The sequence below is a fragment of the Megascapheus bottae genome, chromosome 6, assembly GCF_031878675.1.
Source record: "Megascapheus bottae isolate mThoBot1 chromosome 6, mThoBot2.hap1, whole genome shotgun sequence".
NCBI lineage: Eukaryota > Metazoa > Chordata > Mammalia > Rodentia > Geomyidae > Megascapheus > Megascapheus bottae.
In genome coordinates, this window is record NC_143514.1 from 1,909,252 (window position 1) to 1,936,050 (window position 26,799).

The 26,799-nt window shown below is 51.1% G+C and overlaps 1 protein-coding gene across 1 annotated transcript; it reads left to right on the plus strand.

Moving 5' to 3' along the window:
* Positions 1-3,126: 3,126 nt before the first annotated feature.
* Slc22a15 (solute carrier family 22 member 15) lies at positions 3,127-25,306 on the plus strand. The gene is made up of 12 exons (XM_090333659.1): positions 3,127-3,257; positions 11,060-11,266; positions 17,451-17,583; positions 18,154-18,318; positions 18,883-19,012; positions 19,541-19,756; positions 20,592-20,732; positions 21,788-21,873; positions 22,890-23,001; positions 23,975-24,047; positions 24,514-24,702; positions 25,214-25,306. Exons 1-12 carry the CDS (start codon positions 3,171-3,173, stop codon positions 25,301-25,303), a joined length of 1,629 nt encoding a protein of 542 aa, XP_090189785.1. The 5' UTR covers positions 3,127-3,170; the 3' UTR covers positions 25,304-25,306.
* The last annotated feature ends 1,493 nt before the right edge of the window (positions 25,307-26,799 follow it).

Below are 26,799 nucleotides of genomic sequence, written 5' to 3' on the forward strand. Positions count from 1 at the left end.
AGCTCCACTTCTTGCTGCTTGCTGTTTCATGGCAGAATCTCTCAGATTTGTCTAACTTCAAACCTCCATCCTCAGATCTCAGCCCCTCAAGTGGGGGGATTATAGGCCTGAGCCACCAGCACGTGGAGTTCGTTTTCATCCCACTTAATAAGAATGTTTTGTTAAAGTCATCACATAGGGGTGTCAGAAGATGGGAGGGATGTTGCTAATCCCATTTACTTCCTGGCCTCCCTCTGCCTTCTAGATTTTTCTTCCCTGACCTGTACTCAGACTTCCCCAGCTCTCTTGTGACTTGTTTGTTCTCACCACAGGGGTGTGTGTGTGTGTCCATCAATGAAATGTTGCATTGTCGCTGGCATCCCACCTGGCCGTCTGGATTAAGGGGACCCATTCACAACCAAATGTCATCTCCTTAGGAAAGAAAGTTTTCACAAAGGGGAAAATGTTTTCCAGGCTTAAAAACCCCAAACAAAGCTATATAATTCTGCATACATGTAGGATATATTTCTAATGCTTTGGGAAAATACTTGACAGACATGAAGTCCATTCTCTCAGACTCAAGAAGAACAAGAGGAAGAGGAATGGGAGGAGGAGGGGGAAGAAGGAGAAGGAAGAAAGAAGAAAGTGATTAAGAATATTTTCTCAAGGACCAAATGGTATGTATTTCTTAGATACTGTATTCTAAACATTATTTTAAGTTTATTTTTTTTCAGTCATGGGGCTTGAACCCTGGGCCTGGGCGCTGTCCCTGAACTCTTCAGCTCCAGGCTAGCATCCTACTCCTTGAGCCCCAGCACCACTTCCAGTTTTCTGGTGGTTAATTGGGGATAAGAGTCTCATGGACTTTAGTACCTGGGCTGGCTTTGAACCATGATCCTTAGATCTCAGTCTCCTGAGTAATGAGGATTACAGGCATGAGCCACTGTGCCTGGCATAAGGATTTTTGTTGTTGTTGTTTCATTATTTAAATACCCAAGGTGTATTATTCCTGCATTACCGAAGTAAGATAGTAGTATGGTAAAAATGATAAAAAGACTTGGAAAGGAAGAAACATGAGACAAAAATGTTTTGATCGGGAAAATATGCCCTCAAAATGGAAGTAACAATGGAACACCCAGCAAGGCCTGGCTGGGGTAAGGGAAGGAAAACCTCTAAAGGGGCCATATGGTGTGCTATCACCTTCCATCCTGCCCGCCAGGGCCATCCATCCATCCATCCATCCATCCACCAATCCATCCATCCACCCATCCATCCATCCATCCATCCATCCACCCATTCATCCATCCATTCATCCATCCACCTACCCATCCATCCATCCACCCATCCATCCATCCATTCATCCATCCACCCATTCATCCATTCATCCATCCACTTACCCATCCATCCATCCATCCATCCACCCACCTACCCATCCATCCATCCATCCATCCACCTACCCATCCATCCATCCATCCATCCATCCATCCATCCATCCATCCATCTACAAAAGATGAATAGCACAAAGCAGGGGGGAAGGCAGAGCCAGGAGTGCCTGGAAAGAATCACCTACTCCAGTGTCATTACACTCCGAAAGGAGAACCAAATGCAAAGCAGCTAAACTTCCAAGTAACTCATGGTTACAAGAGCAACTGTAAGAAAACCTTCCAATGTAAACACATGCATATATTATATAGATTGCGCATGTATCAATGTACAGACATATATGCCTGTGTGTTAGGTATGTTATCTATGATTATGTGTCTATGATGGGATCACATACATAACTATCAGAAAGTAAATAACCAATAAAAGACAAAGATATTTCTTGGCAATCACTTGTGTTCTATGTGTACCTGTGTGTGTGTGTGTGTGTGTGTGTGTGTGTGTGTGTGTGTGTCCATCCTGGGGCTTGAACTCGAAGCCTGAGTGCTATCCTGAGCATTTCTTGCTCAAGCCTAATGCTCTTCCACTTGAGCCACAGCGCCACTTCCAGTTTTCTGGTGGTTCATGGGAGATGAGAGTCTCACAGACTGTCCTGCCCAGGCTGGCTTGAACCTCCACCCTCACACATCAGGTTCTTGAGTAGCTAGGAAAGAAGCAGTAGGTAACAAACAAAACCAGGCAGCCTTCAGGGCGCTGTCCCCGCCTGCCCGCCCCCTGGCCAGCCTGGCTCCCACCCCCAGGGCCGCAGGTGAGGCCTGGCCAGCCTGGCCCCCCCACCCCCAGGGCCGCAGGTGAGGCCTGGCCAGCCTGGCCCCCCCACCCCCAGGGCCACAGGTGAGGCCTGGCCAGCCTGGCACCCCCACCCCCAGGGTCGCAGGTGAGGCCTGGCCAGCCTGGTCCCCACCCCCAGGGTCGCAGGAGAGGCCTGGCCAGCCTGGCCCCCACCCCGCCCCAGGGCCGCAGGTGAGGCCTGGCCAGCCTGGCACCCCCACCCCCAGGGCCGCAGGTGAGGCCTGGCCAGCCTGGTCCCCACTCCCAGGGTCGCAGGAGAGGCCTGGCCAGCCTGGCCCCCACCCCGCCCCAGGGCCACAGGTGAGGCCTGGCCAGCCTGGTCCCCCCCACCCCCAGGGCCGCAGGTGAGGCCTGGCCAGCCTGGTCCCCCCACCCCCAGGGCCGCAGGTGAGGCCTGGCCAGCCTGGCACCCCCACCCCCAGGGCCGCAGGTGAGGCCTGGCCAGCCTGGCACCCCCACCCCCAGGGCCGCAGGTGAGGCCTGGCCAGCCTGGCACCCCCACCCCCAGGGCCGCAGGTGAGGCCTGGCCAGCCTGGCACCCCCACCCCCAGGGCCGCAGGTGAGGCCTGGCCAGCCTGGCACCCCCACCCCCAGGGCCGCAGGTGAGGCCTGGCCAGCCTGGCCCCCCCACCCCCAGGGCCGCAGGTGAGGCCTGGCCAGCCTGGTCCCCCCACTCCCAGGGCCCCAGGTGAGGCCTGGCCAGCCTGGTCCCCCCACCCCCAGGGCCCCAGGTGAGGCCTGGCCAGCCTGCCTGGCCCCCACCCCGCCCCAGGGTCGCGGGTAGGTGGGGGGGCGGAGGGAAGGGGGCCCGGGCACGTGTCCCCCGGAGGCTCTAGATCTCCACTGCCCGCCCCCCAGCGTCCTCTCCAGACCCGCCCCGAGGCCGCGCCCCGCCACGCCCGCTTCCTCTTCCCGGTCCGGGCCGCGCGCACCCCGAAACCCTTGGTTCCCGGGCCATGGAGGTGGAGCAGGCGTTCCGAGCGGCGGGGGAGATGGACGGCTACCAGAGGTACCTGTGCTTCCTTCTGGCCGGGCTGCTGCAGGTGAGGACCGGACCCCGGCCCCGGCCCCGGCCCCGGCCCGGCCCCGGCCCGGCTCGCCGGCGGGCGCCTCGCTCCGCCTCCACCCGGACGCGCCGCGGCCGCCGTCCCGGAGCCTCGCGGGGTCCCCCGGCGCGGTGGGGATCAGGGTCCGGGGTCCCCCGGCGCGGAGGGGTCGGGGTCCCCTGGCGCCGTGGTCTCGGGGCTCCATCCCGGAGTCGGTCGGAGAAGGACGCTCTTGACACCATAAGGGACCCGGTTCCCAAACCCGCGGGGTCCCCGGCAGCCGCGCGGGCACGGCCGGGTCTGAGGGGCTCCCCCCGTTCCCGGCCTAGGGCTCGGTTCTCTTAGTTTTAAGTTCTGTGGAGCCCCGAGGACTCGGCAAACCGTGCTCTCTGCAGTGCACCATTACCGAAGGAGCAAACAGTGCTGTGCAAAGGGGTGCACGGCGGCCAAGTTGCTATGCAAATCTCAGAACCAGCACACACCCCAACTTCACCAGTGGGGCGCCACCCAGCTGAGATCCCACCCGGAGACGAGGCCGGAGGACCCAAAAAAGATCCAGGCCAGCCTGAGCTGCAGAATTAAACCACAACTCAAACCATAAAAACAAAACCAAAAGAAGCCCTCACCCCCCCCCCCAAAAAAACCATCCCCAAACAAAAAGACCAAAATCGGGGCCTCAGCCACAGCCTTTTCCTACCATGCCCAAGGCCCTGGGTCCAGCCCCCAGCACGGGAAGAAAAAAAAACCCACATAGAAAAGATCATTATAGCTTAATTTTACCAGGCAAGAATTCCTCCTTCCTTGCCAATTTTCAGGACCTCTCTGACCTCACTCTCTTCACTAAGAGACTCCCTCCGGCATTCCATGCAGATTCCCTTGCTAGCCTTTTCTGTGAGCCTCTGGGATGTAGGCAGGAGGCTGCATTCCAGAGGCTTGGGGGGGCTGGAGGTGGGGGCGCCAAGACCTGGCTGTCAGGGCTGCTGGGGAAGAGGAGTCAGAGCAGAATAGTTAAGTGTCTTACAGTTCTTTACAGGAAGCAGAGTGTAGTCCGGGTGTGACCATCAGTCTACAGTTGCTCAAACCCAGTCTTAGGCCTCGGCCCAACAGGCAGTTGATGTTAAAGCCTAGAAGAGCATTTAATCCATTGAAAAGAATTATTCTCATGATGTTTAATCTTTCTTAAGAATGGATTTAACAAATGAACCATTTAACAAAATGAACGAGAAGAATTACTTTTTTTGGGGGGGGAGGGTCAGTCGTGGGGCTTAAACTTTGGGCCTGGGCACTGTCCCTGAGCTCTTCAGCTCAAGTCTAGCACTCTACCAATTGAGCCACAGTGCCACTTCCGGTTTTCTGGTGGTTAATTGGAGATAAGAGTCTCACAGACTTTCCCGTCCCTGCTGGCTTTGAACTGTGATCCTCAGATCTCAGCCTCCTGAGTAGTTAGGATTACAGGCGTGAGCCACCAGTGCCTGGCTAAGAATAATTTTTTTTTGAGACCAGCAATAGGTGATTCATGCTTATAATCTTAGCTACTCTGGTTTGAAGCCTGAAAAATCTGTGATACTCATCTCCAATTAACTAGCAAACAGCCGAAGGCAGAAGAGTGGCTCAAAGTGTACAGCGCCAGTCTTGAGTGGAAAGGGCCAAGGGCAAGCGTGAGGCTCAGAGTTCCAGCTCCCAGTTCCAGCACCAATATTTGCATGCTTGCCTCCCTTCCCCTGCCCTCCACTGCTCTTCCTTTTTCCTCTTCTAAGCTGACCATCAGGTGTCCACACACTCAGAATAAATCCGCCCAAGTGGTGTGTGATACTGAGCAGGCCAGTGCTGATTCGGGTGTGGTGAATGTCATCGTTTGCTTTTACTTATGGCTCCCACAGTCTGCCAGGCTTTGCTGGCAGAGCCCCAAGCCTATGGGGCAGTGCCGTTGGCCTAGAGTGACAAAACGAAAGAGCAGAAAAACAACTCCAACACATCAGATCAGCTCCAATGGAGAGCTAAAGTGGGATGCCATGGGGACAGAGAAGTGCCAGGAGACACAGAGACATGACACAGGGACAGGAGGCATAGAAGACTTGGCCAGAGCTGGTCCAGGCCTAAATTGGGTCAGGTCAAGGGTCAGGGTCACAGGGAGCTAACCCATTATCCAAATGTCTGCTCCTGCCTCGAGGAATTCAGGCAGCCCATTTCCTGGATTTCCCTGCTTCCACTATAAAGATAAGGTGGCCTCAGTTAAACCTAATTCCCTATCATCCACCGTGTCTGTGAGATTCAGCATCCCCTGCTTGTCTGCTTTTAACAGAAAAGGCATTTTTTTTTTTTAAACCACTGTCCCAGGAGAGAGGCAAGGGTGGAGGGAGTTGTCTCGCTTTGGCCTTTTTCCATCTGTGGTTTGATAACCATTTATGGATCCTTTTACAGTCGCATTCTGAGGGGCTATTATCCCTATTTTCAAATGGTTTTAACCTCCTTTACTTTAAATATATCCAAGCTCAGACAATGTGGACAAAGCACAAAGCCAACTCTGAAGGCCTTAATTGCTGTCTCCCATTACTAATCACATTTATTTATTTTTCTTTATGGTGCTACTCAAGGCCTTGTACTTGCTTGCCCAGTGCTCTACCACTTGAGACAGGATGTAGCACTGTGCCACGCCCCCAGGGCTAGGCCATGCCCAGTGACAGAACCACACCCCCATCACTAGCCAGGCCCCACCGCTAAGCCACACCCCCTCTACTTGAACCACACCCCCAGCCCCTAGACATATGGATAGCCAGCCATCCTACAGTTGAAGGTTGCTTTGCTGGGAAGCTCATCAGTGGATGCCTGGCAAACAATTGTCAGTCTCTTGTTTCATATGATAGTGTGGAGAAGCTCTGATGGGATTTGGGGATACCTTTTAAAAAAAGGATTGACGTACAACGAAAAAATTAGTTGGCTTTCAAATAAGCAGGGATCTATGGTTGTACAGTTCAAAGAAATCTTACCATCAAAATACAATTGCCACTGGGTACTGGGGGCTCACGCCCGAAATCACAACTACCAGAAGGCTGAGATCTGAGGATTGAGGCTCAAAGCTAGCCTGAGCAGAAACAGTCCGTGAGACTTTTTATCTTGAGTAAATCAGTACAAAGCCAGACTCGAAGAGGCTCAGGAGGTAAATCACCAGCCTTGAGCAGAAAAAGCCAAGCAAGAGGGTGAGGTCCTAAGTTCAAGCTCCAGAACTGGTGAGCCCACACACACATGTTAATTTAAAAGAAGACTAATAAGTAACAGGGACAGAAACTAGATCTCTAAGGGGGTGGTGGAGAGTCTCCAGTGGTAGAACACCAGCCTAAAAAAAAATGAGACCCTCGGGGCTGGGAGTGTGGCCTAGTGGTTAAAGTGCTTGCCTAGCATGCACAAAGACCAGGTTCGATTCCTCAGTACCACATACATAGAAAAAAGCTGGAAGTGGTGCTAAGGCTCAAGTGGTAGAGTTCTAGCCTTGAGAAAGTCCAAGGACAGCGCTCAGGCCCTGAGCCCAAGCCCAGGACTGGCAAAAAAAAAAAAAAAACACCCAAAAATGAGACCCTGAATTGAAACCCCCTCATCAACAACAACAAAGGCCACCTGGAGTTCTGGTGGAGCTGAGATGATGAAGGCTTGGGAAGAGCTCGCTGCAGGGGCTCTGTAAAGTAGCCTAGATCTGCAAACATAGGCCTCTGCTCTCTTGGTGCCTTTACCCAGTTCTTTCCCCTGGGTCTGTCTCTTCCTCATTCAAGTCTCATGGTCTAGCTTTCTGTGATTCCCCCAGGCCCAGCCGCCTCTCCTGGCCACTGTTCTGGTATGTCATTCCAGCCTGGACAGTGAAAGTTTATGAGAATCTTATCTCCAGTCAACCAGCAAAAAGCCAAAAGTAGAGGTGTGACTAAAGTAGTAGAGCTCTGGTCTTGAGCAAAGAGCCAAGCAAGAGCATAAAAGAGCCCCAGTACTGGCACCAAAACGAACAAGCACACACACACAATCCTGTGTCCTGCTTTCTTTCTCATGGGATATGACCCATCATCAGGAAACTGGAGCTTACCTACACACACAGGGCTATGTATGAATGAATATTTCCCCAGCAAATAACATAGCCAACTAGTCATGCTTTGAAAACTAAGATGAGCAAAGACTCCCAGAGTGCTTCCTTGAGGCTTTCAGGCAGATGGGTAGGATGATTCAGGAGGAAAGCAAAGAGGAGACAGAAGCCATGTCTCACTGGGCCGAGCCTGGCTGGATCCAGCTGTGTGATTGGACTGGAAAGAAATGGGGAACCCTGGCTCCACCCTTCGTCTGCAAGTCAGAAGCTGCCAAGTTCAGTCAGAAGTCCTGTTGGGGTTCCTGTGGGTCAGAAGTCACTCACTGAGCACTCCCAGAGGCTCGATGAGTGCCAACAAGGCAGATAACCAGTGGTGGCCAATCTTAGGGAAAGGAGATGTGAGCTGGGCTTCACCCATGCCAGTGTAGATTCATAGGCCACAGTGGAAAAGTTGGATGTGGTTTAGTTAACAGTGGATCATAGGAATTTGTGTGTGTGTGTGTGTGTGTGTGTGTGTGTGTGTGTGTAGTTTGAACTCAAGGCTGAACCGCAGTTGAACCACAGTTCTACTTCTGACTCTGTTGGTTCATTGAAGAAAAGAGTCTCATAGATTTGAGTCAGGATCCCCAGATCTCAGCCTCCTGAGTCGCTAGGACTGTCTTCCATCTCCCCCGAGAAGAACCCCAGTGGTGTTTGTTCTCGGACTTGCTGTTCTGTTAGGTGAAATCACGTGGGTCACTTAGCATCTCTCTATTAGAAATAAACATCAGTTAAGGTGGTGACTTCACACTGTAAGAATGTGATGACATTCTTTGTGGAGGTTCTTTGGTTTCCTGAGATGTATTATGATAGCTCCATAATGGGGTTCAGATGAAATTACTTTTCAAACCTTCTCCATCTGAAACTTACAAAAATTTAATCTCCCTGGTGCATTCATTCACTCTTCTAATTATAATTGCATTGAACGGGAAGGAGGGAGAGGGAGTCACAGCATCTGCAATGCTTGTCTGCTCTCCCTGGAGTTAGACCAGAGGAGATAATGACTTACCAAGATGTCCTGAAGAGTACTCAGAAGGAGAATGAATGGTAGTTTTCTTTTCTATTGTTTTGTGTGCCAGTACTCAGGCTTGAACTCAGAGCCTCACTTGGCTTTTCCATGCAAGGCTGGCATTCTACCACTCAAACCATACCTCCACCTTGGCTTCTTGGTGTTTCTTGGAGTTTCCTGCCTGGACTGGCTTTGAACTGAGATTCTCAGATCTGACTTTCCTGAGCAGTTAGGATTAATTACAGGCATGGGCCACAGGTGCCTGGTAACCATGGTGATTGTAGGTTGACATACTGGGGATTTTCCAGGTTCCAGGGTTCCTTGCCTGTAAAGGAATGGTGGCCCCAGGGAGCCATCAGCTCCAATTCTTCATTCTCGAACTTTCTCCAAACAGTCTTGTTCACTTAGAACAGTGGCTCTCATCATGGAGGGGACACTTGGGAGGATTTCCTCTTTACTTCCTGGTCTAGAGAAACACAGATAAGCACCATGGGTTAGCAGACACGAAGAGGGACTGCCAGATGTCTGACTCAGTCTGTGCTGCTTTGACTAACCAAATTTTGCCTCATCCTTCCCTCCCTCCCTCCCTCCCTCCCTCCCTCCCTCCCTGCCTCCCTCCCTCCCTCCCTCCTTCCCCTCCTCCCTTCTTCCCTCTTTGCTTCCCTCTCTCCCTTCATTCTTTCCTTCTTCCTTTCTTCCCCATTTTGCAGAGGGTAGGGGGGTCCCAGGTTGTTTACTCCATAAGTCCAACAACTAGTCAAATGAATAACTGTGTATGCAGAAAAGTCTAGAAAACTCCGGAAGGAGCTTTGTGGCAAGCAGAGGCAGTGAGGACATCTGGGGCCTTGGAGAGGAAGCAGGCCTGGGAAATTACCTGTTACAGGCTGGGGAAGGTGCCAGCTTTCTTGGCAGAAGAAAAGAGCCCTGCATTCAGCACAGCCTGGCTGGTTTGCTGTGCCTCGTGGCAGGCAGCAGGCAAGCTCTGAGTCCTCCTCAGAGTTTCCCTTGGCTCTGGTTTTCATTTCTTTATACCATCAATTAAATCTCAGCAGACTGCAATCAGGCAGGGTGGAGGGGGGCAGTGGGTGAATGGATGAGAGGGCTGTCATTACAGTACTGTTCGCTGTATCATCTATCTGCTCTTGTCATTGCTAAGATGGTTAATTTTATAAGCTGATGACCTTCTCTTCTAAAGTGTTCTGAATGGTATGCAAATAGAGGCCAGAAAGCACGCAGACCTGAGAACTTGCATTCTGCAGTGTCTTATACTAAATCACTCAGCTATTCTGACGGGGAGGGGCATTCCCAGAGAGGCTCAGCTGATGGCAAATAGGATGGGACAGTCCTAAGGGGAGGCAAACCCCACCCCTCGGGCTCCACATTGGTTGTGGGCTGTGAGGCACAGAGCCTCCGCTCTGGTACATCCCACATAGGAATCCCATCATCCACCAGGGCTCTTTGGGTTTCCCTCAGCCAGTCCTGTCCAGTGCTCTCTTGGTGTGAGGAGTGCTTAGAGGAACCTGGCACCACTCCAAAATTATCGGCCGTGGGCTCACACATCTGATGGGCTTGTTGCCATGTGCCCAGGGAACACCACACTTGGTGGTTTGTAGACACCTGCTTTGTTGAAAGGTACTTTAGGACAGCAAGTCCAAAGTTAATAGGGATGATTTCATTGTGTATGGACACGTGATCATGCCAGCATCAGGGCTGGAACTCGGCAGCTGGGTGCTATCCCTGAGCTTTTCTGCTCCAGGTTGGCTCTCTGCCACCTGAGCCACAGCCCCACTTCTGGCATTTTGCTGGTTGAAGTTAAGAATCTCATGAACTTTTTGTTTGACCTGGCTTCAAACAGTGATCCTCAGACCCCAGCCTTCTGACTAGCTACGATTACAAGCATGTGGTTCTCAGCTCTGTTCAGGAAATATTTCTTGGATGATTGGGCAATATATGTTTTCTAGTGGAGGACAATTGTGTTTATATTTTTTAAATAAATTGAACATAACTGGGCCGGGAGTTTGGCCTAGTGGTAGAGTGCTTGCCTAGCATGCACGAAGATTCAGATTCGATTCCTCGGTACCACATACATAGAAAAAAGCCGGAAGTGGTGCTGAGGCTCAAGTGGTAGAGCTCTAGCCTTGAGAAAGTCCAAGGACAGTGCTCAGGCCCTGAGCTCAAGCCCAGGACTGGCAAAAAAAAAAAAAAAAAAAAAATTGAACATAAGTAAAGGCTATAAAGTAATTACACTGGTGTTTGGAAACTGGAGATCAGAGAAGGAATAGGCAGGCAGGACTCTGGCACAGACTTTCCCCTAGGGTTTGGGGGCTGGGTTATATGGGTCTTAAGGAAACAAAGGAGTCAAAATCAGGCTGTAATTCCTGGGGGGCTAGGGGAGGTACTTTCCTCCGTGAGGTCCAAAGTGGGATGTCCCGTCCCGGTGACGGGGACTTTCAGCAGGTCCTACTTGGAACAACCTGCCTGGTGTGTGGGCATGCCTGCTGGTGGGCACAGGTTAGCCTGTCGAGTGGGCGTGTCCCCCGTGGGCGGGTCTCCACAGATGGGCGGGTCTCCAGAGCAGGTTGGGTGGGCGGGTCTCCTCCCCCCCTGTGGTCAGGTCTCCCCAGTAGCCAGTCTCCCCAGCATCCCCGGCCCAGCAGCCAATGTCCGGCCCTGTGTTTGCTCTTTCAGCTCTATGTGGCCTCCGAGGCCATCCTCATGGCACTGGTGGGGGCCGTGCCACCCTACCACTGGGACTCCGCCGGGCTCCTGCCCAACCAGAGCCAAAGCAACCAGTCGGTGGCCCAGGCCTTCGGCAGCTGGGTCCTGATGGCCAACAGCAGCGAGCTCCACAAGCGCGTGCGTTTCAGTAGCAGCTTCACCTCCATTGTCTCAGAGGTAAGTGGGGCTGGCCCGCGGGTGCGCATGCGTGTGCAGCGCATGCCTGTGTGCGCATGCCTGTGTGCGCATGCCTGTGTGCGCATGCCTGTGTGTGCACCTCTGAGATCACCAGGCTTGCCTTGCATCTACACACTGTGCATGCACAGGTGTGCACGTGCGCGTATGTGTGCACCTGCGCATGTGTGGATGTGTGTACCAGTTCTGGACTTGAGCTCAGGGCCTGGGCATTGTCCCTTACCCTTTTTTCTCAAGGCTAGCACTGTACCATTTGAGCCACAGCTCCACCTCTGGCTTTTTGCTGGTTAATTGGAGAGAAGAATCTTGGAGGCTTTCCTGAGCTGGCTTTGAATCACCAGCCTCAGATCCCAGCCTCCTGAGTAGCTGGGCTTATAGGATTGCAGGCATGGGCCACTGGTGCCTGGCTATTTTTCCTTTACAAGTTTATTGTTTCGTTATTCTGTGTTTATACATGTATATAAAGTACTTTGATCATACGTACTCCCTGGAAATAGTATCTGCAGGACCCACAGTTTTGGACACTGTGTTAGAACCTCACATTTCGAAGGTCTAGTTGGCAGCTATACAGCCCTTGGTTCAGACCTTGAAGGATGTTTTTGGTGGAATTTAGGGAAGGATGAATAAAAGTGATGTGATTAAGTTGGTATTTAATGCCAAAAAAAAAACTCCTCCTAATCTCAAGGAATCTTGATATTCTAAAATGAGCTAATCACCATTGAGCTGAATTTCTGTAGTCAATTACTGCCTTCTGTATTCAAATTATTCCCTGAGCTCTGACTTATACAGACAGTACCAAATATCACAGCAACACACAATTACCATGCTTCATTAATGTTCCCAACCAAAAAAATGTAAGGTTGAAATATTTAATAACAGTGTAGGTACAGTAGACCTGAAATTGAATATTATTTTGAGGTCAGTGTATTTTCCCCAGCCATACGCTACAGTCAAAAGTCAGTATATTAAAACTATTTAGGAAAAAAAATCATTGCTTTAGGGCTAATTTTTATTTAATGTCTTGCTTCTTTATGCCTGTACTACTGGTTGTTCTGGCCATACACCTCACCCATTAGCTGGTAATTCAGAGTGACAGCTACACTGAAATGAGTCAAGTTCGTTAATCACCATGAAACTGTTCCCAAAATACCCTGCCCAAGTGCTCCCTCATCGCAAGGCACCTCTTGATTACCTGATTTTCTCCTTGACTGAGATCTTCCTCTACCAAGCAGGAAATAATTTCTTTCTGGGAAAGTCAGGTCTGGAGAGGACTGAGGTATAGTTCAGGATTATCCACAGCAGAGCCGACACTTTCTCTGCGGTATGCACAGTCCTCAAAGGTGTGTGCGGAGCTCCGAGGAAGAAGCTGCTGTTCATGTAGTTCTGGTAGTCTAGCCATACCTGTGTGCCAGGAGGCTGGGCCTTGGAGGTCGGCATCTAATGACTTCATTTGCCTAAAGTATTACTTTAAGCCACCAGGAAGGCCAGCAGGCACGTGCCCAGTCTGGTGTGGCCATGTGTAGGGGATGTAGGGGGTGGGCTTGGGGTATGGGGAGCTTGTCCTTTTGTACCTCAGGACCAGGTGGGCTGTACCCTAACCAGATGCCTGAGCTGCCCCTCCTGGGAGCCTGAGCTGGTACGAGAGGGCTGCATGGACCCCAACAAGTCTGCCCTTCAGTGCTTGGCATCCACGGGAGGGCTAGGTGGCCCATGCTGGGGGCCCTGCCTGGCCTGGGGTGGGGGTGGGGGTGGGGTCACTGGTGGACCACATCTCTCCCATGGCTGTTTCTCAGACCTCCTTGGTCATGCGTGCTGCCCTTAGTGGAAATATTTGGTGGACCAATTAAAATGCTTTTGGGTGGGGGAGGGAAACGGGTACCAAGACATGTGAAAGGGTATCAATGTATGTGAATTAATGCACCTTCTATCTGACAAATATCATGTAACCCTTTTACTAATTACAATAAAAAAAAGATTAAATCTTAAAAAAAAAATAAAATAAATAAAATAAAATGCTTTTGGGGGGCTTAAGATAATAAGCAAAGTATTCTAGATGTCAGATTGTCTCTGGGATGAAGGAAAGGCCCTCAGATCCCAAACCTCACTTGTAGGTTTTATCATGGAAATCCCCAGTAACAAGAAAGAGAGAAAAAGAGGAAGGAAAGAAGGAGGGAGGAGGGAAAGAGAGAGAGAAGGAGAGAGGGGGGAAGGAAAGAAGGAAGGAGGAAGAGAGAGAAAGAAAGAAGAGAAGAGGAGGAGAGGAGAAGCAAAGCCTGGGACTGGTTGCTGTATATTATAAGATAGAATAGTTAGGTCTTAGATAAACTTTCAGAGCCAGCCCAGAGTAGAAGAATCTGACAGACTTTATCTCCCAGATAACCAGCAAAAGGCCAGACAGGAGTCATGGCTCAAGTGGTAGAGCACCAACTGAACAAGCAAGCCAAGCAAGCACAAGACTCAGAGTTCAAAGCCTGGTGCCTGAAAGGAGAGAAAGAAAGAAAGAAAGAAAGAAAGAAAGAAAGAAAGAAAGAAAGAAAGAAAGAAAGAAAGAAAGAAAGAAAGAGAGGAAAAGAAACTTTCTTAAGGATTTGTATTTCAATGCATTGTGCACTGGGATAAATCCAAAAACACGAAGATGACTTTGAAATCCCTATGGAACTTAAGTTTAAAACAAACTGATGTCTTCCCGCCATTCCTAAGCAGGCAGCCCTGTTACCTGCAGGGTTCCTGACCTGAAACTTTCCAGCCTAACCATGCTCACCTGGTATATTTCACTTCTGTATGGCTATGGTAGGAGGAGACTAATACATGCATGAGAGCTGGTTGGTTAATTATGTAGTGGGAGGAGACTAACATGTGACAGCGGGTTGGTTCATTACATGCTCTATAAGATAGGGCAGTCTGCATATTGGTTCTACATTTGTATCTATATTTGTACTTATTTGGCTATTAATTTTGGTTTTAAGATTACATAAGCATGCAGTTCATTTTAAAACTCTAGATTTCCAGGTTAGCCTATTCTGTGTCATCAGAGAAAATGATTAATCTGACTTGTCACATTTCCATAAGGCTTAGGCGTGAGGAGTTCAGGGAGATGTTAAGGACACATTGTGTGACTTCCTATAAAACTTGTCTTCAGTCTCCACTTCATGTGTGGCTGAGCTGATCAAACCCTGTGGCGTCCGTCAGTCCTGTTCAAGGATAGAGCCCGGAGATGCTTGAAGCCTGATTGAAGCCATCTTGCTCTTCTCAGAGCTCCCCTCCCCCCTCCCTGTCCCCCTCCCCTATGCAGGGCTGGCCCAGCTCATGCATGGCCCTCACCTGTCCAGCGTCCCCTGCACTTGGGCAGTGTCTCTTCAGTGAGAATCAAAGCTTGGACCCACACCCGTCCAGTGTGCTTTGCTGGTACCAATCTGGGGTAACCCTGGAGCCCTCTTCATCTTTTTCTTCTTTGAATGCTACAAGGCTCCTGTTCTTCCAGCCACACCTGTTGCAGGCCCCCAGCTGTCTGGTTTCTTCCCAGGCCAGTTTTCTTTAGATGAGTGAGGGATTGCATCCATGTCATTTGTGCAAGGATCCTCAAACCTTTTTTTTTTTTTTTTGAAAATAAAATATAACAAATGCCCAGTTTATGCACTTAATTTTGTGATCATAATGCATGTATAAATAAAAACATGGGGGAGGGAGTAGAAAAGGAAAATAGATTTAGATAGGTCAACCTGAAACACTGGAAATATTTTTTTAACTATTTTTTGTTTTTGTTTTTTTCTGCCAGTCCTGGGCTTGAGCTCAGGGCCTGAGCACTGTCCTTGGACTGTCTCAAGGCTAGAGCTCTACCACTTGAGCCTCAGCACCACTTCTGGCTTTTTTTTTCTCTATGTATGTGGTACCGAGGAATCGAACCCGGGTCTTCGTGCATGCTAGGCAATCACTCTACCACTAGGCCAAACTCCCGGCCCTACACTGGAAATATTTGTCTTTAGATTCTTCCTGTTCTGCTAATGTACATGAAAAGAAAAACATTTTATCTATTTCTTTTTTTTTTTTTTTTTTTTTTTTTTTTTTGCCAGTCCTGGGCTTGAGCTCAGGGCCTGAGCACTGTCCTTGGACTTTCTCAAGGCTAGAGCTCTACCACTTGAGCCTCAGCACCACTTCCAGCTTTTTCTATGTATGTGGTACTGAGGAATCGAACCCGGGTCTTCATGCATGCTAGGCAAGCACTTTAACCACTAGGCCAAACTCCCAGCCCTTATCTATCTATTTCTTTAGCTTCAGAATTTGGCCTGCCATTGACAAAAGGCCATAAAAGGGTCCTATGCTGTGACTCATGCCTGTAATCCTAGCTACTCAGAAATCTGAGAATCCTGTTCAAAAGCCAGACTGGGCAGGAAAGTCTATGAGACCCTTAATTTCCAATTAACCAGCAAAAAGCCAGAAGTGGGGATGTGGCTCCAGTGTTAAAGCACCAGCCTTGAGCAGCAAAATTAAGAGAAAGTGCCCAGGTATTGAGTTGGAGACCTAGTATCAGCACAAAAAAGAAAAAAAAATAACTCCTTTGATTCACAGAGTAGGTTTGTGATGGATATACAAGTAATATCTGAAAATGTTAAAAATGAAAAGCAAAATATACTGTATATACATAATGTTTTATTACAAACATTAATATGTACCTATGACATACAAACCCTCAGCTTAGTTTTAAGTATGTTCTAAAATCTATTCTATATAGACATTCCCTTCTTGAATACTTGTTTGTTAAACATAACATTTGAAATATGATGTAAAAAAATCAATGTTAATAAATTCTTTAAATAAAAAAGGAAATATTTTTTTTAAAAAAGGAAAGCAAAGCACATCATTTAAACCAGAATCTCACGGGTGAGAAGGGAGTCAGATCTGGCAAGGCACTGCCCCAGGTGCTCAGGTGGGTAGCATCTGGGCATGAGGACATCAGCTGTCCCCAACATCTGGACATGAGGACATCAGCTGTCCCCCGCATCTGGACATGAGGACATGGAACATCAGCTGTCCCCCGTAGGTGGACATGAGGACATAGCTGTCCCCAGCATCTGGACCGTGAGGAAGATCTCAGGAATGCTGATGCCACCACTATCTCTAATTTACTTTTTTAAAAAATACCCATGCTTGCCAGGCGCCGGTGGCTCACACTTGTAATCTTAGCTGCTCACAAGGCTGAGATCTAAAGATTGCAGTTCAAAGCCAGCCTGGGCAGAAAGTCCTTGAGATTCTTATCTCCAATTAGCCACCAGAAAACTGGAAGTAGCACTGTGGCTCAAAGTGGAAAAATGCTTGCCTTGAACAAAAGAGCTCAGGGACAGTACCCAGGCCCAGAGTTCAAGCCCCATGACCACCACCACCAACAACAAATACCCACACTTCCATTTTCCTCTAACTTCTGCATGTATTCCATTGCATTAGCCCCACCAGCACTGACTGCAAGAAAAGTCACCAGGAATGATTTTGTCTCTGTATCACAGAAGCCTGAGGATCTGGGATTCGCTGGCCAGGTCCTATGGCTGCTTCTTCCTTTGTCTCCACTCCAGTCACTGGACACCTGTGGGTGGATTTGGGAAGTTCTGCAGTGGTTATCAAAGGAGTAAGCTCATCAGGGAGTGGCCACATTCACCCTTTCTTGTTGATTAAGTAGCCAGCTTTATAATAAATAAGGCTTCACAGTAAATAAGACTAAATTTATAGGCTAAAATTTTGTAAGCAGAGAACAAAACCACCAAAATGAACATGAAGAGCATGAAAAGTAGAAAAGCAAGTGTTCGAATTTCAAGGTTCATCATATTTCAGAATAAGTCAGTGGTCATTGTGAGCCCAGCTACATCTGAGGGTCGAGGTTCAAAACCAGCCCAATTAGTCAACAAAAAGTGAGAAGTAGCAGTGTGGCCCAAATGGTAAGAACTCCAACCTGGGTCCAAACCCCAGTACTGCCAAGAACAATAATCATAACGATAACAATTTGCTGTGGCCACAAGTTTCTGGAGGGTGGGTAAGGCTGAGAGCAGGGAGCCCTGGACACTTCTGTGGGGTGCATGGTAGATGTCCCTGGGACAGATTCGCGCTTGACTTTGAGATCGTTGCTACAAGCCACTGGTGGTTTTTCTGTGACCTAACGTCGCTGCCTGCCATCCCGCAGTGGTTCCTGATTGCAGACAGATCTTACCAAGTCAGTGTGGCGAGCTCCCTCTTCTTCAGTGGCGTGTTTGTGGGTGTTCTGTCTTTTGGTCAGCTTTCGGATCGTTTTGGGAGGAAGAAAGTCTACCTCACAGGTAATCTAGAGAATTCGGGCACCCAGTAAGAACAGGAAGAGGCTGTTACAGTTCCCAGGGAATTCATTGCTTTTTTTTTTTTTTTCCTTTTTGGTCAGTGTCAGGGTTTGAACTCAGAGCTTCCTGCTTGCTCAGCTTTCTTGCTCACAGTGGCACCTGTACACCTGAGAGGCCACACCTTCAGGTTCGCACTTTGCTGTTTGAGTTTGCAGGACTTGCCTGCCTGGCTGCCTTTGAACCTCCATCCTCTGGCTCTCAGCCTCCTGAGCAGCTAAGATTAGATTAAGCATACACAAGTTACAACGTCACAACGTCTTTAAATCGCACAGGAACGACACCAAACTGCAGCCGGCTTTGGTTCAGCAACCTGCCCTGGTGTTTGTCTTACAGCCTTCCAGTGAGGGTGCCATGTTCTGCTTTTCTAGGCGGGCTGTGCGGGATGCCTGCCTCCTCCTCCCGGCTCCATTTCTCCTGGCAGGATGCAGGCTGGGCTGGTTTAGAAGCAGTGAATGCAGCCTGTCACTCAGCGGTGTGTGCCACCCGAGTCACAGCCACCGCCCTCTCTTCCAGGTCTCTCTCTGGACATTGTATTTGCCATCGCGAACGGGCTTTCGCCCTCCTACGAGTTCTTCGCCGCCACCCGCTTCCTGGTGGGTGCCATGAACGGCGGGATGTCACTGGTGGCCTTTGTCCTGCTCAACGAGTGCGTGGGTGCCGCCTACTGGGCGCTGGCAGGTACTGCAAGGCAGGGACACTGTCCCTAAGGCCAAGGCCTAGGCCTGCGTGCTTGGGAAGAGAAGTGTTCAGATTGCAGGGTTTTCTCCACCCCCACGCTCCAGATTTTGGAGTATTTTGTGCTTGAACTCAGGGCTTCTCATTGGCTAGGCAGGTGCTCAGTCCCTCGAACCACATCTCCCGCTGAACGCTGTGGCTATCTTTCAGGAAGGGTCTTGAGCTTTGCCCACAACTAGCCTGATAGCTGATATTGCAGAGGTGCAGCACCACACCTGCTTTGCTGGTTGAGATGGAGGCCTCCACAGCACTCCTGCCTGGGCTGGCCTTATGGCCTCTCGCCATGGTCCCTGAGCTCTTCAGCTCAAGGCTAGTGCTCTACCACTTGAGCCACAGTGCTCCTTCTGGTTTTCTGGTGGTTAATTAGAGATAAGAGTCTCCTAGACTTCTGTGCCGGGGCTGGCTTTGAACTGTGATCCTCAGATCTCAGCCTCCTGAGTAGCTAGGATTACAGGTGAGAGCCACTGCGCCCAGCCTGTCTCACACTTCCGTCTCCTCCCGCACTAGGATCCATGAGCGGCCTCTTCTTTGGGGTCGGCATTGCCCAGTGTGCCCTGCTCGGGTACTTCTTCCGCTCCTGGAGGACCCTGGCCTTGACGCTTAACCTGCAGGGAACCGCTGTGTTTCTCTTGTCTCTGTAAGTTGTTTTGCTTCTTGTAGTTTTAATTGAGTAAGTGAGGAGCCTCTTTTTGTGGTTGTTGTTTTGTTTATGTGAGGATTCTGGGGGCTTGAACCCAGGATCTGGGCTCAGTCCCTGAGCTATTTTGGCTCAAGACTAGAGTTCTACCACTTGAACCATGCCTCCAGATTGGCTTTTTGCTGGTAAATTGGAGAGTAGCTAGCCTCAAAACTCAGCCTTCTGAATAGCTAGAAGACGTATAAGACCTCATCTCAATCCATAGCTATGTGAGAAGGATAAATAAGCGGATCCCAGCCCAGGCCAACCCAGACATGCATGAGACACCCTCATAGAAAAAGACCAGAGGCTAAAAGGACTTGAGGTGTGGCTCAAAAGGTAGAGTACCTGCCTGGCAAGTGTGAGGTCCTGGGTTCAAGTCCCAATACTCCCCTCACAGGGTTGCCAGGCTTTAGGCCACGGTGAGGGAGTCCCCTCCCCCATCCTTCGTCTGTCTGCCCGTGTGGCCTGCCATGCTGTCTCTTGCAGGTCTGTTCCCGAGTCCCCCCGCTGGCTCTACTCCCAGGGGCGCCTACAGGAGGCAGAGGACGCACTTCGTCTGCTGGCCAGGAGGAATGGGCGGCCAGCGCACGGCGTGGCACTCACCCGTGCGGCCAGCCAGAGCGGCCGGGGCGGCGGGAGCCTCCGGGACCTGTGTGGGCACCGGCCACTCCTCCGCCACACCCTTGTCCTGGCCTTCATCTGGTAATGGAGTGAGAGGGCTCCATGTCCAGCTCAGGCAGCACCCAGGCATTCCTGAGAACACAGAAGAGGGGTGCATGGAACCAGGGGGTCGGGAGGGGCCGGCCTGCAGTTCTAGGGGCACAGGCGCCAGTGCAGGGCCGGCCCCCCACTCTCTACCACCTCTTCTTCTGGTGTGTGTGTGTGTGTGTGTGTGTGTGTGTGTGTGTGTGTGTGTGTGTGTGTGTGCACATGTGATTAGTTGTGTTGGTTTTTGTATTTTGGTTTTGGATTTTTTTTTTTTCAGGAGCTGAGGACCCAGCTCTGGGCCTTGCACTTAAGGCTAAGCAAGTGCTTTTCCACTGAGCTAAGTCCCTAGCTCCTTTTCTAGTGGTTGGGGATAAGAGTGTCTCAGACTTGGCTGCTCAGGCTGGCTTTGAACAGCGATCCTCGGGTCTCAGTCTCCTGAGTAGCTGGGGTTACAGGTGTGAGCCTGGGCTGCCACCAGGAGGCGCTGTCGTCAGGGATCGTCCCCACCCCCCCCACCATCCCCCCCCATCCTCACAGCAGCTAGCCTCCTGTACCATGTTTTCTCCTTCTGTAAAATAAGAGTCTTATAGATTTTTCTGCCCCTGCTGGCTTTGAACCCTGATCCTCAGATCTCAGGCTCCTGAGTAGCTAAGATTACAGGCGTGAGCCCCAGTGCCAATCCAGCTAGATTAGAAAGTCTTTCAGGACACAAAGCTTGGTGGGTGTGGAGCAGGCTGCAGGCAGCAATGGCGTTCTCACGGCAGGGCTGCTCTGATTGTCTGTGAGGTGACCTCTATCGTCTGGCTGTGTCCTTCTGCCCCACCTGCAGGTTCGTGTGCAGCCTGGTATACTACGGCCTCACTCTGAGTGTGGGAAGCCTCGGTGGAAGCATCTACATCAACCTGGCACTATCCGGCCTCATCGAGATCCCGTCCTATCCCATCTGCGTCTACTTGATGAACCAAAAGTGGTGAGTGTGGGCTGGGACCAAGGAGCTTTGGGGCAGTGCCAGGCCCCAAGTTCAGTCACAGGTACCTTTAAAAATAATAATAATAATAATAAGCCGGGCGCAGTGGCTCATACCTGTAATCCTAGCTACTCAGGAAGCTGAGATCTGAGAATCCTGGTTCAAAGCCAGCCAGGGCACTAAAGTCTGAGAGACTCCAATTAATCTCCAATTAATCACCAGAAAAGCAGAAGTGGCTCTGTGGCCCAAGAGGTGGGCAGTAGCCTCAGGGACAATGCCCAGGCACAGAGTTCAAGCCCCACAACCTAAAAAAAAAAAAAAATGATGAGCATGTATCAGAATAAAGTACACCAAGGAGGATATTCGGGGGCACACCCTCTCATAGGTAAATGCCAGATAGGGTGGCTTGACGTGTAGGCAGAAATCTGCATTTCTCCCAGCCAGTGCAGCTAGAATTCAGTGTTCAAGCTAAGCATTGATGGTTTAGGGCTGTAAACCTAGCTGTTCAGGAGCTGAGATCTGGACAATTGTGGTTCCAAGCCAGACAATTTAGACAAATCCAATATATGTAGTTAACTGGACTTAAACCCAATTAAACACATTTACTTATATAATATATATATATATTTACACACACACACACACACACACACACGAGCATGCCGGTATGCCGATACTGGGTCTTAAACTCAGGGCCTCACTCTCTTGCTTGGCTTTTTTGCTCAAGGCTGGCTCTGTACCGCTTGAGCCACACCTCTGCTCCCAGTTTTTGCTGATTAATTGGAGATAAGAATCCCCTAGACTTTTCTGCCTCGCTTGGCCTTGAACCCTGATCCTCAGCTCTTTAGTAGCTCCTATTACACGCGTGGGTCAGAGCATTTAAAATAGCAGCGAGGATACGCTCTGGCTCCTGTGTTTCCTCTTGTTTTTGAAAAGGTCTACAGAGATGCTTGCTTTTCCTGTGTCCTGACCAGTCCAGGCTCAGGTCCACTTGGCACGGGGTGGGCGGCTGAGCTCACGCAGGGTGACACCATTTGAAATCCCCTTGCATCGCTCAGGTTTGGTCGCCAGCGGACATTAGCTGCGTTTCTCTGCCTTGGGGGCCTGGCCTGTCTCACGGTGGTTTTCATTCCAGAGAAGAAAGGTAGGCCCCTGACTCTCTGCACGGGTTTTGCAAAGTGCTCCTGTTGCAGGCAGGGAACTGGGTGGGTTCGGGCGCCTCCCTCTGCAGTTGTGTGTGTGAGCCCTGGGCTGTGTCTCCCACCTTCCCCTCTGGGGCCATGCACGGGCTTGTACTGAGCCCCCTGTTGTTGGGTGGGGATTCCCGGGTTGGGGGGGCGGGGTAGGGGCTCCACCATGCCTGCCAGTTGCAGCCTAGCACAACTGGAGACACCCCAGCCCCAGGCATGGCACCCCACCCTAGTGTCCCCTGCTCTCCAAACACCCCGAAACGGCACTGAGAGCAAGGAATGACATTTAAAGCAGGGCACTGGTGTTCACGCCTGTAAACCCAGCAACTCAGGAGGCTGACATTGGAGGATTGTGATTTCGAGCCAGCCAGGCAGGAGAGCTCTTTCAGGCTCTTCTCTCCAATTAAGGAGCGAAACACTGGAAGTGGTGCTGAGGCTCAAGGGGTAGAGCTCTAGCCTTGAGAAAGCCCAAGGACCGTGCTCAGGCCCTGAGCTCAAGCCCAGGACTGGGGTGTTGGAGGAGCAGTGGCTTCTGTGGCCCACACCATCTATGACAGGACTCATCGTGCATGGCGCCCAGGCGAGGGAAGGGTGAGGAGACTGCAGACCTTCCAGAAGAGGCGCCAGGGTGGCACAACACTTCAGCCACTCAGGAGATGCCAGGCGCGGGGAGGAGGAGAGTGGTTGCTCTGAAGCTGGGCCCTGCCTCACGGCACACCCGGGCAACGGGGGTCCGGGGAGGGGGGACTGAAACCTCCACAATACACATGGCTGCTGCCCTCAGGTGCCCAGCGCAGGAGCAGGACCTGCAGAGAAGAGCTGACCAGGGCTCATCTCTGTGCTGCCCATTCTCAAGTGGGCTCTGCAGCCCTGCTGTCCCCTCCCCTGCTGGCTGGGCAGATGTGGAGGCCCCCCTTCCCCTGGGGACAGGGTCTGCCGGGCTGGCCCTCACTGCCGCCCTGCCCTCCAGGTGCAATGGGGATGAGCAGCCGGCCCTCCGCCCTGCTGGGCAAACTGACGATTAGCGCCGCCTTTAACACCGCCTACATCTACACCTCAGAGCTGTACCCCACGGTGGTCAGGTGAGCCATCTGCTGGCCCTGTGCCTGGCAGACAGCGAGGGGCTCCTGCCCTCCCCCGAGGGTCTGAGTGCAGAGCCTGGCAGGGCTGGCTGCTGAGACCCTGCGCTGAGCCCAATCCTTCCGTGAAACCTCACGGCTGTGTCCCCAAACCAGTCACTGATCCTGATCCGTGAATCAGAGACCAGGGTCCTTGGCACAAAGGTGTCACCCAAACATGGAGAGTGGTGAAAGTTCCTGTCATACCATGATTAGGAACAGGAGATTCCACATGTTAGTTAAAAGCGGTTTGGGGTCCTCACTGGTGGCCCACAGCTGTAATGCAATACTCGGGAGGCCGAGATCTGAGAGAGGATCACGGTTCAAAGCCAGCCTGTGCAGAAAAGTCCATGAATTCTTATCTCCAATAACCACCAAAAGAACACCCCCCACACACAAAACAACAACAACAAAACAGCCAGAAGCATGGCCGAGTGGTAGAGTGCTTGCCTAACATGAACGAAGACCAGGTTTTCATTCCTCGATACCACATACATGGAAAAGGCCTGAAGTGGTGCTGTGGCTCAAGTGGTAGAGCTCCAGCCTTGAAAAAAGCCCAAGGACAGTGCTCAGGCCCTGAGTTCAAGCCCCATGATTGACAAGGAAAAAGAAAAAGCCAAGCCAGAGCTCAAAGCTCCCATTTCAGGCCTTACCACTGGCACTCAAATGAATACATGAATGAGAGGGCAGAGTTCAGATTTTCATTCCTTATCCACACTCGCCATGTTTTGAGTACTGCAGCCTGCCAGGCCCAGCAGCGTCCCTGCAGGCCAGGGAAATCACCATCACTTCCAGCACCATAGAAGGTTCCAGGTGGCCGAGCCCCCCCCCCCCCCCCAGGCTTCCCCTGGGAGCTAGGCTGCTTCCTGCCCCACAATCTGAGCACACTGAAACACCCCATCACGCTTCATTGGCCCGCTTGCCTTTGCCTTTTCAGGAACGCTGGGCTGGGCGTGTGTTCCACGTTCTCCAGGGTTGGCGGGATGCTGGCTCCCTTCGTCCCCTCACTGGTCAGTCCACCCCTCAGCTCCATGCTCTCCCTTCTCTGCGCCCTGCAGCAGCGCCTGGGGTCTGGGACAGGAGGTGGACAGACACAAAGGAGCTGGTTCTCCTTGGGGGGTGGGGTGGATGGGCCGGGCTGCTTTCCTCTTCTCATGCCCACACTGGGGCTTGAACTCAGCATCTGGGCACTGTCCCTGGGGAGTTTTTTTTTGCTCAAGGCTGATATTCTACCACTTGAGCCACAGCTCCACTCTTTGCTTTTTTTTGCTGATTAATTTAGAAATAAGAATCTCAGAGTTTCCTTCCCTGGCTGATTTCAACTCCTGATCCTCAAATCTCAGCCTCCTGAGTAGGGGGGCTCAGGTGTGAGCCACAGTGCCCAGCTCTGCACAGATGGTTTATCAAGTCCCATCTCTGCATTCCTGGGTCAGGCCTTGCTTGTTTGTGCTCCATCCCCTGTGCCTGCCCTCTCAGAGGCCCGTGCAGCCGTCCCTGCCCTTCCTGGTGTTCGGAGCCACAGGCCTGATGTCAGGCCTCCTGACCCTGCTATTGCCGGAAACCCTCAACAGACCCCTGCTGGAGAACTTGTCTGACCTTCACACACCCTCATATCGGCCACTTAGGGACGAAGCCCTGTCTTTACAGACCTTGGACCTCTCTCAGGTATGGGGCACCTTTGCTGCGCCCAGTGGTAGCTTGGATTTTGAGAGCTGTTGAAAGAAATACTATTTGGGTGACAAAGAATAGAAAAACGTGGCATCTAACAGCACTTGCTTTGCAAAAATCGTGAAGATGGTTGAGGAATCACGAGTTTCTCTCTCTGCTCTGCCTCTGTCTCTTTGCTTCCCCTACCCTCCAGCCCCTCTCTGTGCCAGTGCTGGCACTCTACTACTTGAACCACACCTTCACTTCTGGCTTTTTGCTGGTTCCTTGGAAATAAGCGTCTCTCCAATTAGCATGTATGGGCTGGCTTTGAACTGCGATCCTCACAACTCAGGCTCCTACATGGCTGGGCTTCCGTGGGTGAGCATTAACCCCAGGCACGTTAGAGCATTCTGGATACCTCACTGGTGTGCGGGTCATTTACCTTCCATCAGCAGAGGGTGTGGCGGGCTCTGAACCCCCAGGGACATTGCTGGGTCACTGGTGACCGGCTGCCTCTCCTGGATTTCAGCCTGCCAGGAAGGACAGCGAGGAAGGGAGGCTGAGTGAGGAAGAGGAAGAGCTCTATGATGCTGGTGAAGAGACTCAGATGATCAGATGAAGCCGGGCCCATGCCCGGAGGAGGAGGAGGAGGAGGAGGAGGAGGAGGAGGAGGACGAGGAGGAGGAGGAGGAGGAAGGTCATCACTGTTCTCCCAGGAGAGCTCTCGAGGGACGGGTCATGCTCAGCGTGGACAGATGCCTTCCCAGACCCCAGGCATATGCGTGAGGGGATTTCACAGACTTCCTGGGACTTGGTGTGTTTCTGGATGGCACCTCTCTTGTCTACAGTTTAAACTCAGCTCAACATGGCCACCTCCAACTCAGGTCCTCACTCCAGAGCTGAGGATGGTGTGTCCAGCAGTCCATGATGCCTTCCTCCTGACACAGCAGAAGCCGTGTGTGTGTGTGTGTGTGTGTGTGTGTGTGTGTGTGTGTGTGTGTGTGTGCATGTGTGCCAGTTCTGGGACTTGAACACTGGCCTTGAGCTTTTCCCACTTAAGGCTGGTGCTGCACCTCCTGAGCCATGGCTCCACCTGTGATTTTTGCTGACTAATTGGAGATGAGAGTCTCATGGACTTTCCTGCCAGGGCTGGCTTTGAACCATGATCCTCAGCCGGGATTACAGGTGTGAGCCACCAGCTCCTGGCTTGTTCACCTGTTAATAAATAGATGTCCAGACATCTGCTCACTCTGCCTTGGCCTCTTCCTCACACAGTCTGCCATATGTGCCACCTAACCAAGCTCCAGCCTTGAGAAAAAATGCTATCTAAGTGCCCATAGCCCTGAGTGGGGCACACGCGCGCGCGCACACACACACACACACACACACATCAGTAACAATACAGTATGGAAATAACATAATAACTTTCAATTAAAAGAAAACCTGTCCATTTGGTTCCAGGCCTTTGGAGATGAACGCTGAGCTGTTCGATCAATCAATGTTTCCTAGATCTCTCTGTGCTGACTGTCTTAGATGAATTCCATCAGTCAGCTTTGATTTGTCAGAGAAGGCTCTGTCAGAGGAAAACAGATTGCCTGAAACCAACTTAGAATAAAATCTAATGGGACAGCTGACCAACTGGAGATCTTTACTTTTTTTTTCTTTTTTTTTTGCCAGTCCTGGATCTTGAGCTCAAGGCCTGAGCACTGTCCTTGAGCTTTCTCAAGGCTAGAGCTCTACCACTTGAGCTACAGTACCACTTCCAGCTTTTTCTATGTATGTAGTGCTGAGGGCTTCATGCATGCCAGGCAAGCACTCTACCACTAAGCCATACTCTCAGCCCTAGCTGTTTATCTGGATGCCTCCCTGAGGGAAAGTATAGATAGGTGACTTCAAAAACTTCTGCAAGCAAGGTACACTGGCTCAGGCCTGTAATCCTAGCTATTCAGGAGGCTGAGATCTGACGACCAAAGTTCAAAGCCAGCCCAGGCACAAAAGGATCTGAGACTCTTATCTCCAGTTAACCTCTAGAAAATGGGAAGTGGGGTTTGGCTCAAGGGTAGAGCAGTAGCCTTGAGCTGAAGAGCTCTGGGACAGTGCCCAGGCCTAGTTCAA

Bases quoted from the DNA above. Each gene is read 5' to 3' on its own strand.
- Slc22a15 (XM_090333659.1), top strand. From the start codon at position 3,171: ATGGAGGTGGAGCAGGCGTTCCGAGCGGCGGGGGAGATGGACGGCTAC. The intron at 11,267-17,450 runs GTAAGTGGGGCT...GCCATCCCGCAG, and splicing joins TCACCTCCATTGTCTCAGAG to TGGTTCCTGATTGCAGACAG. The intron at 21,874-22,889 runs GTAGGCCCCTGA...CCTGCCCTCCAG, and splicing joins TTTCATTCCAGAGAAGAAAG to GTGCAATGGGGATGAGCAGC.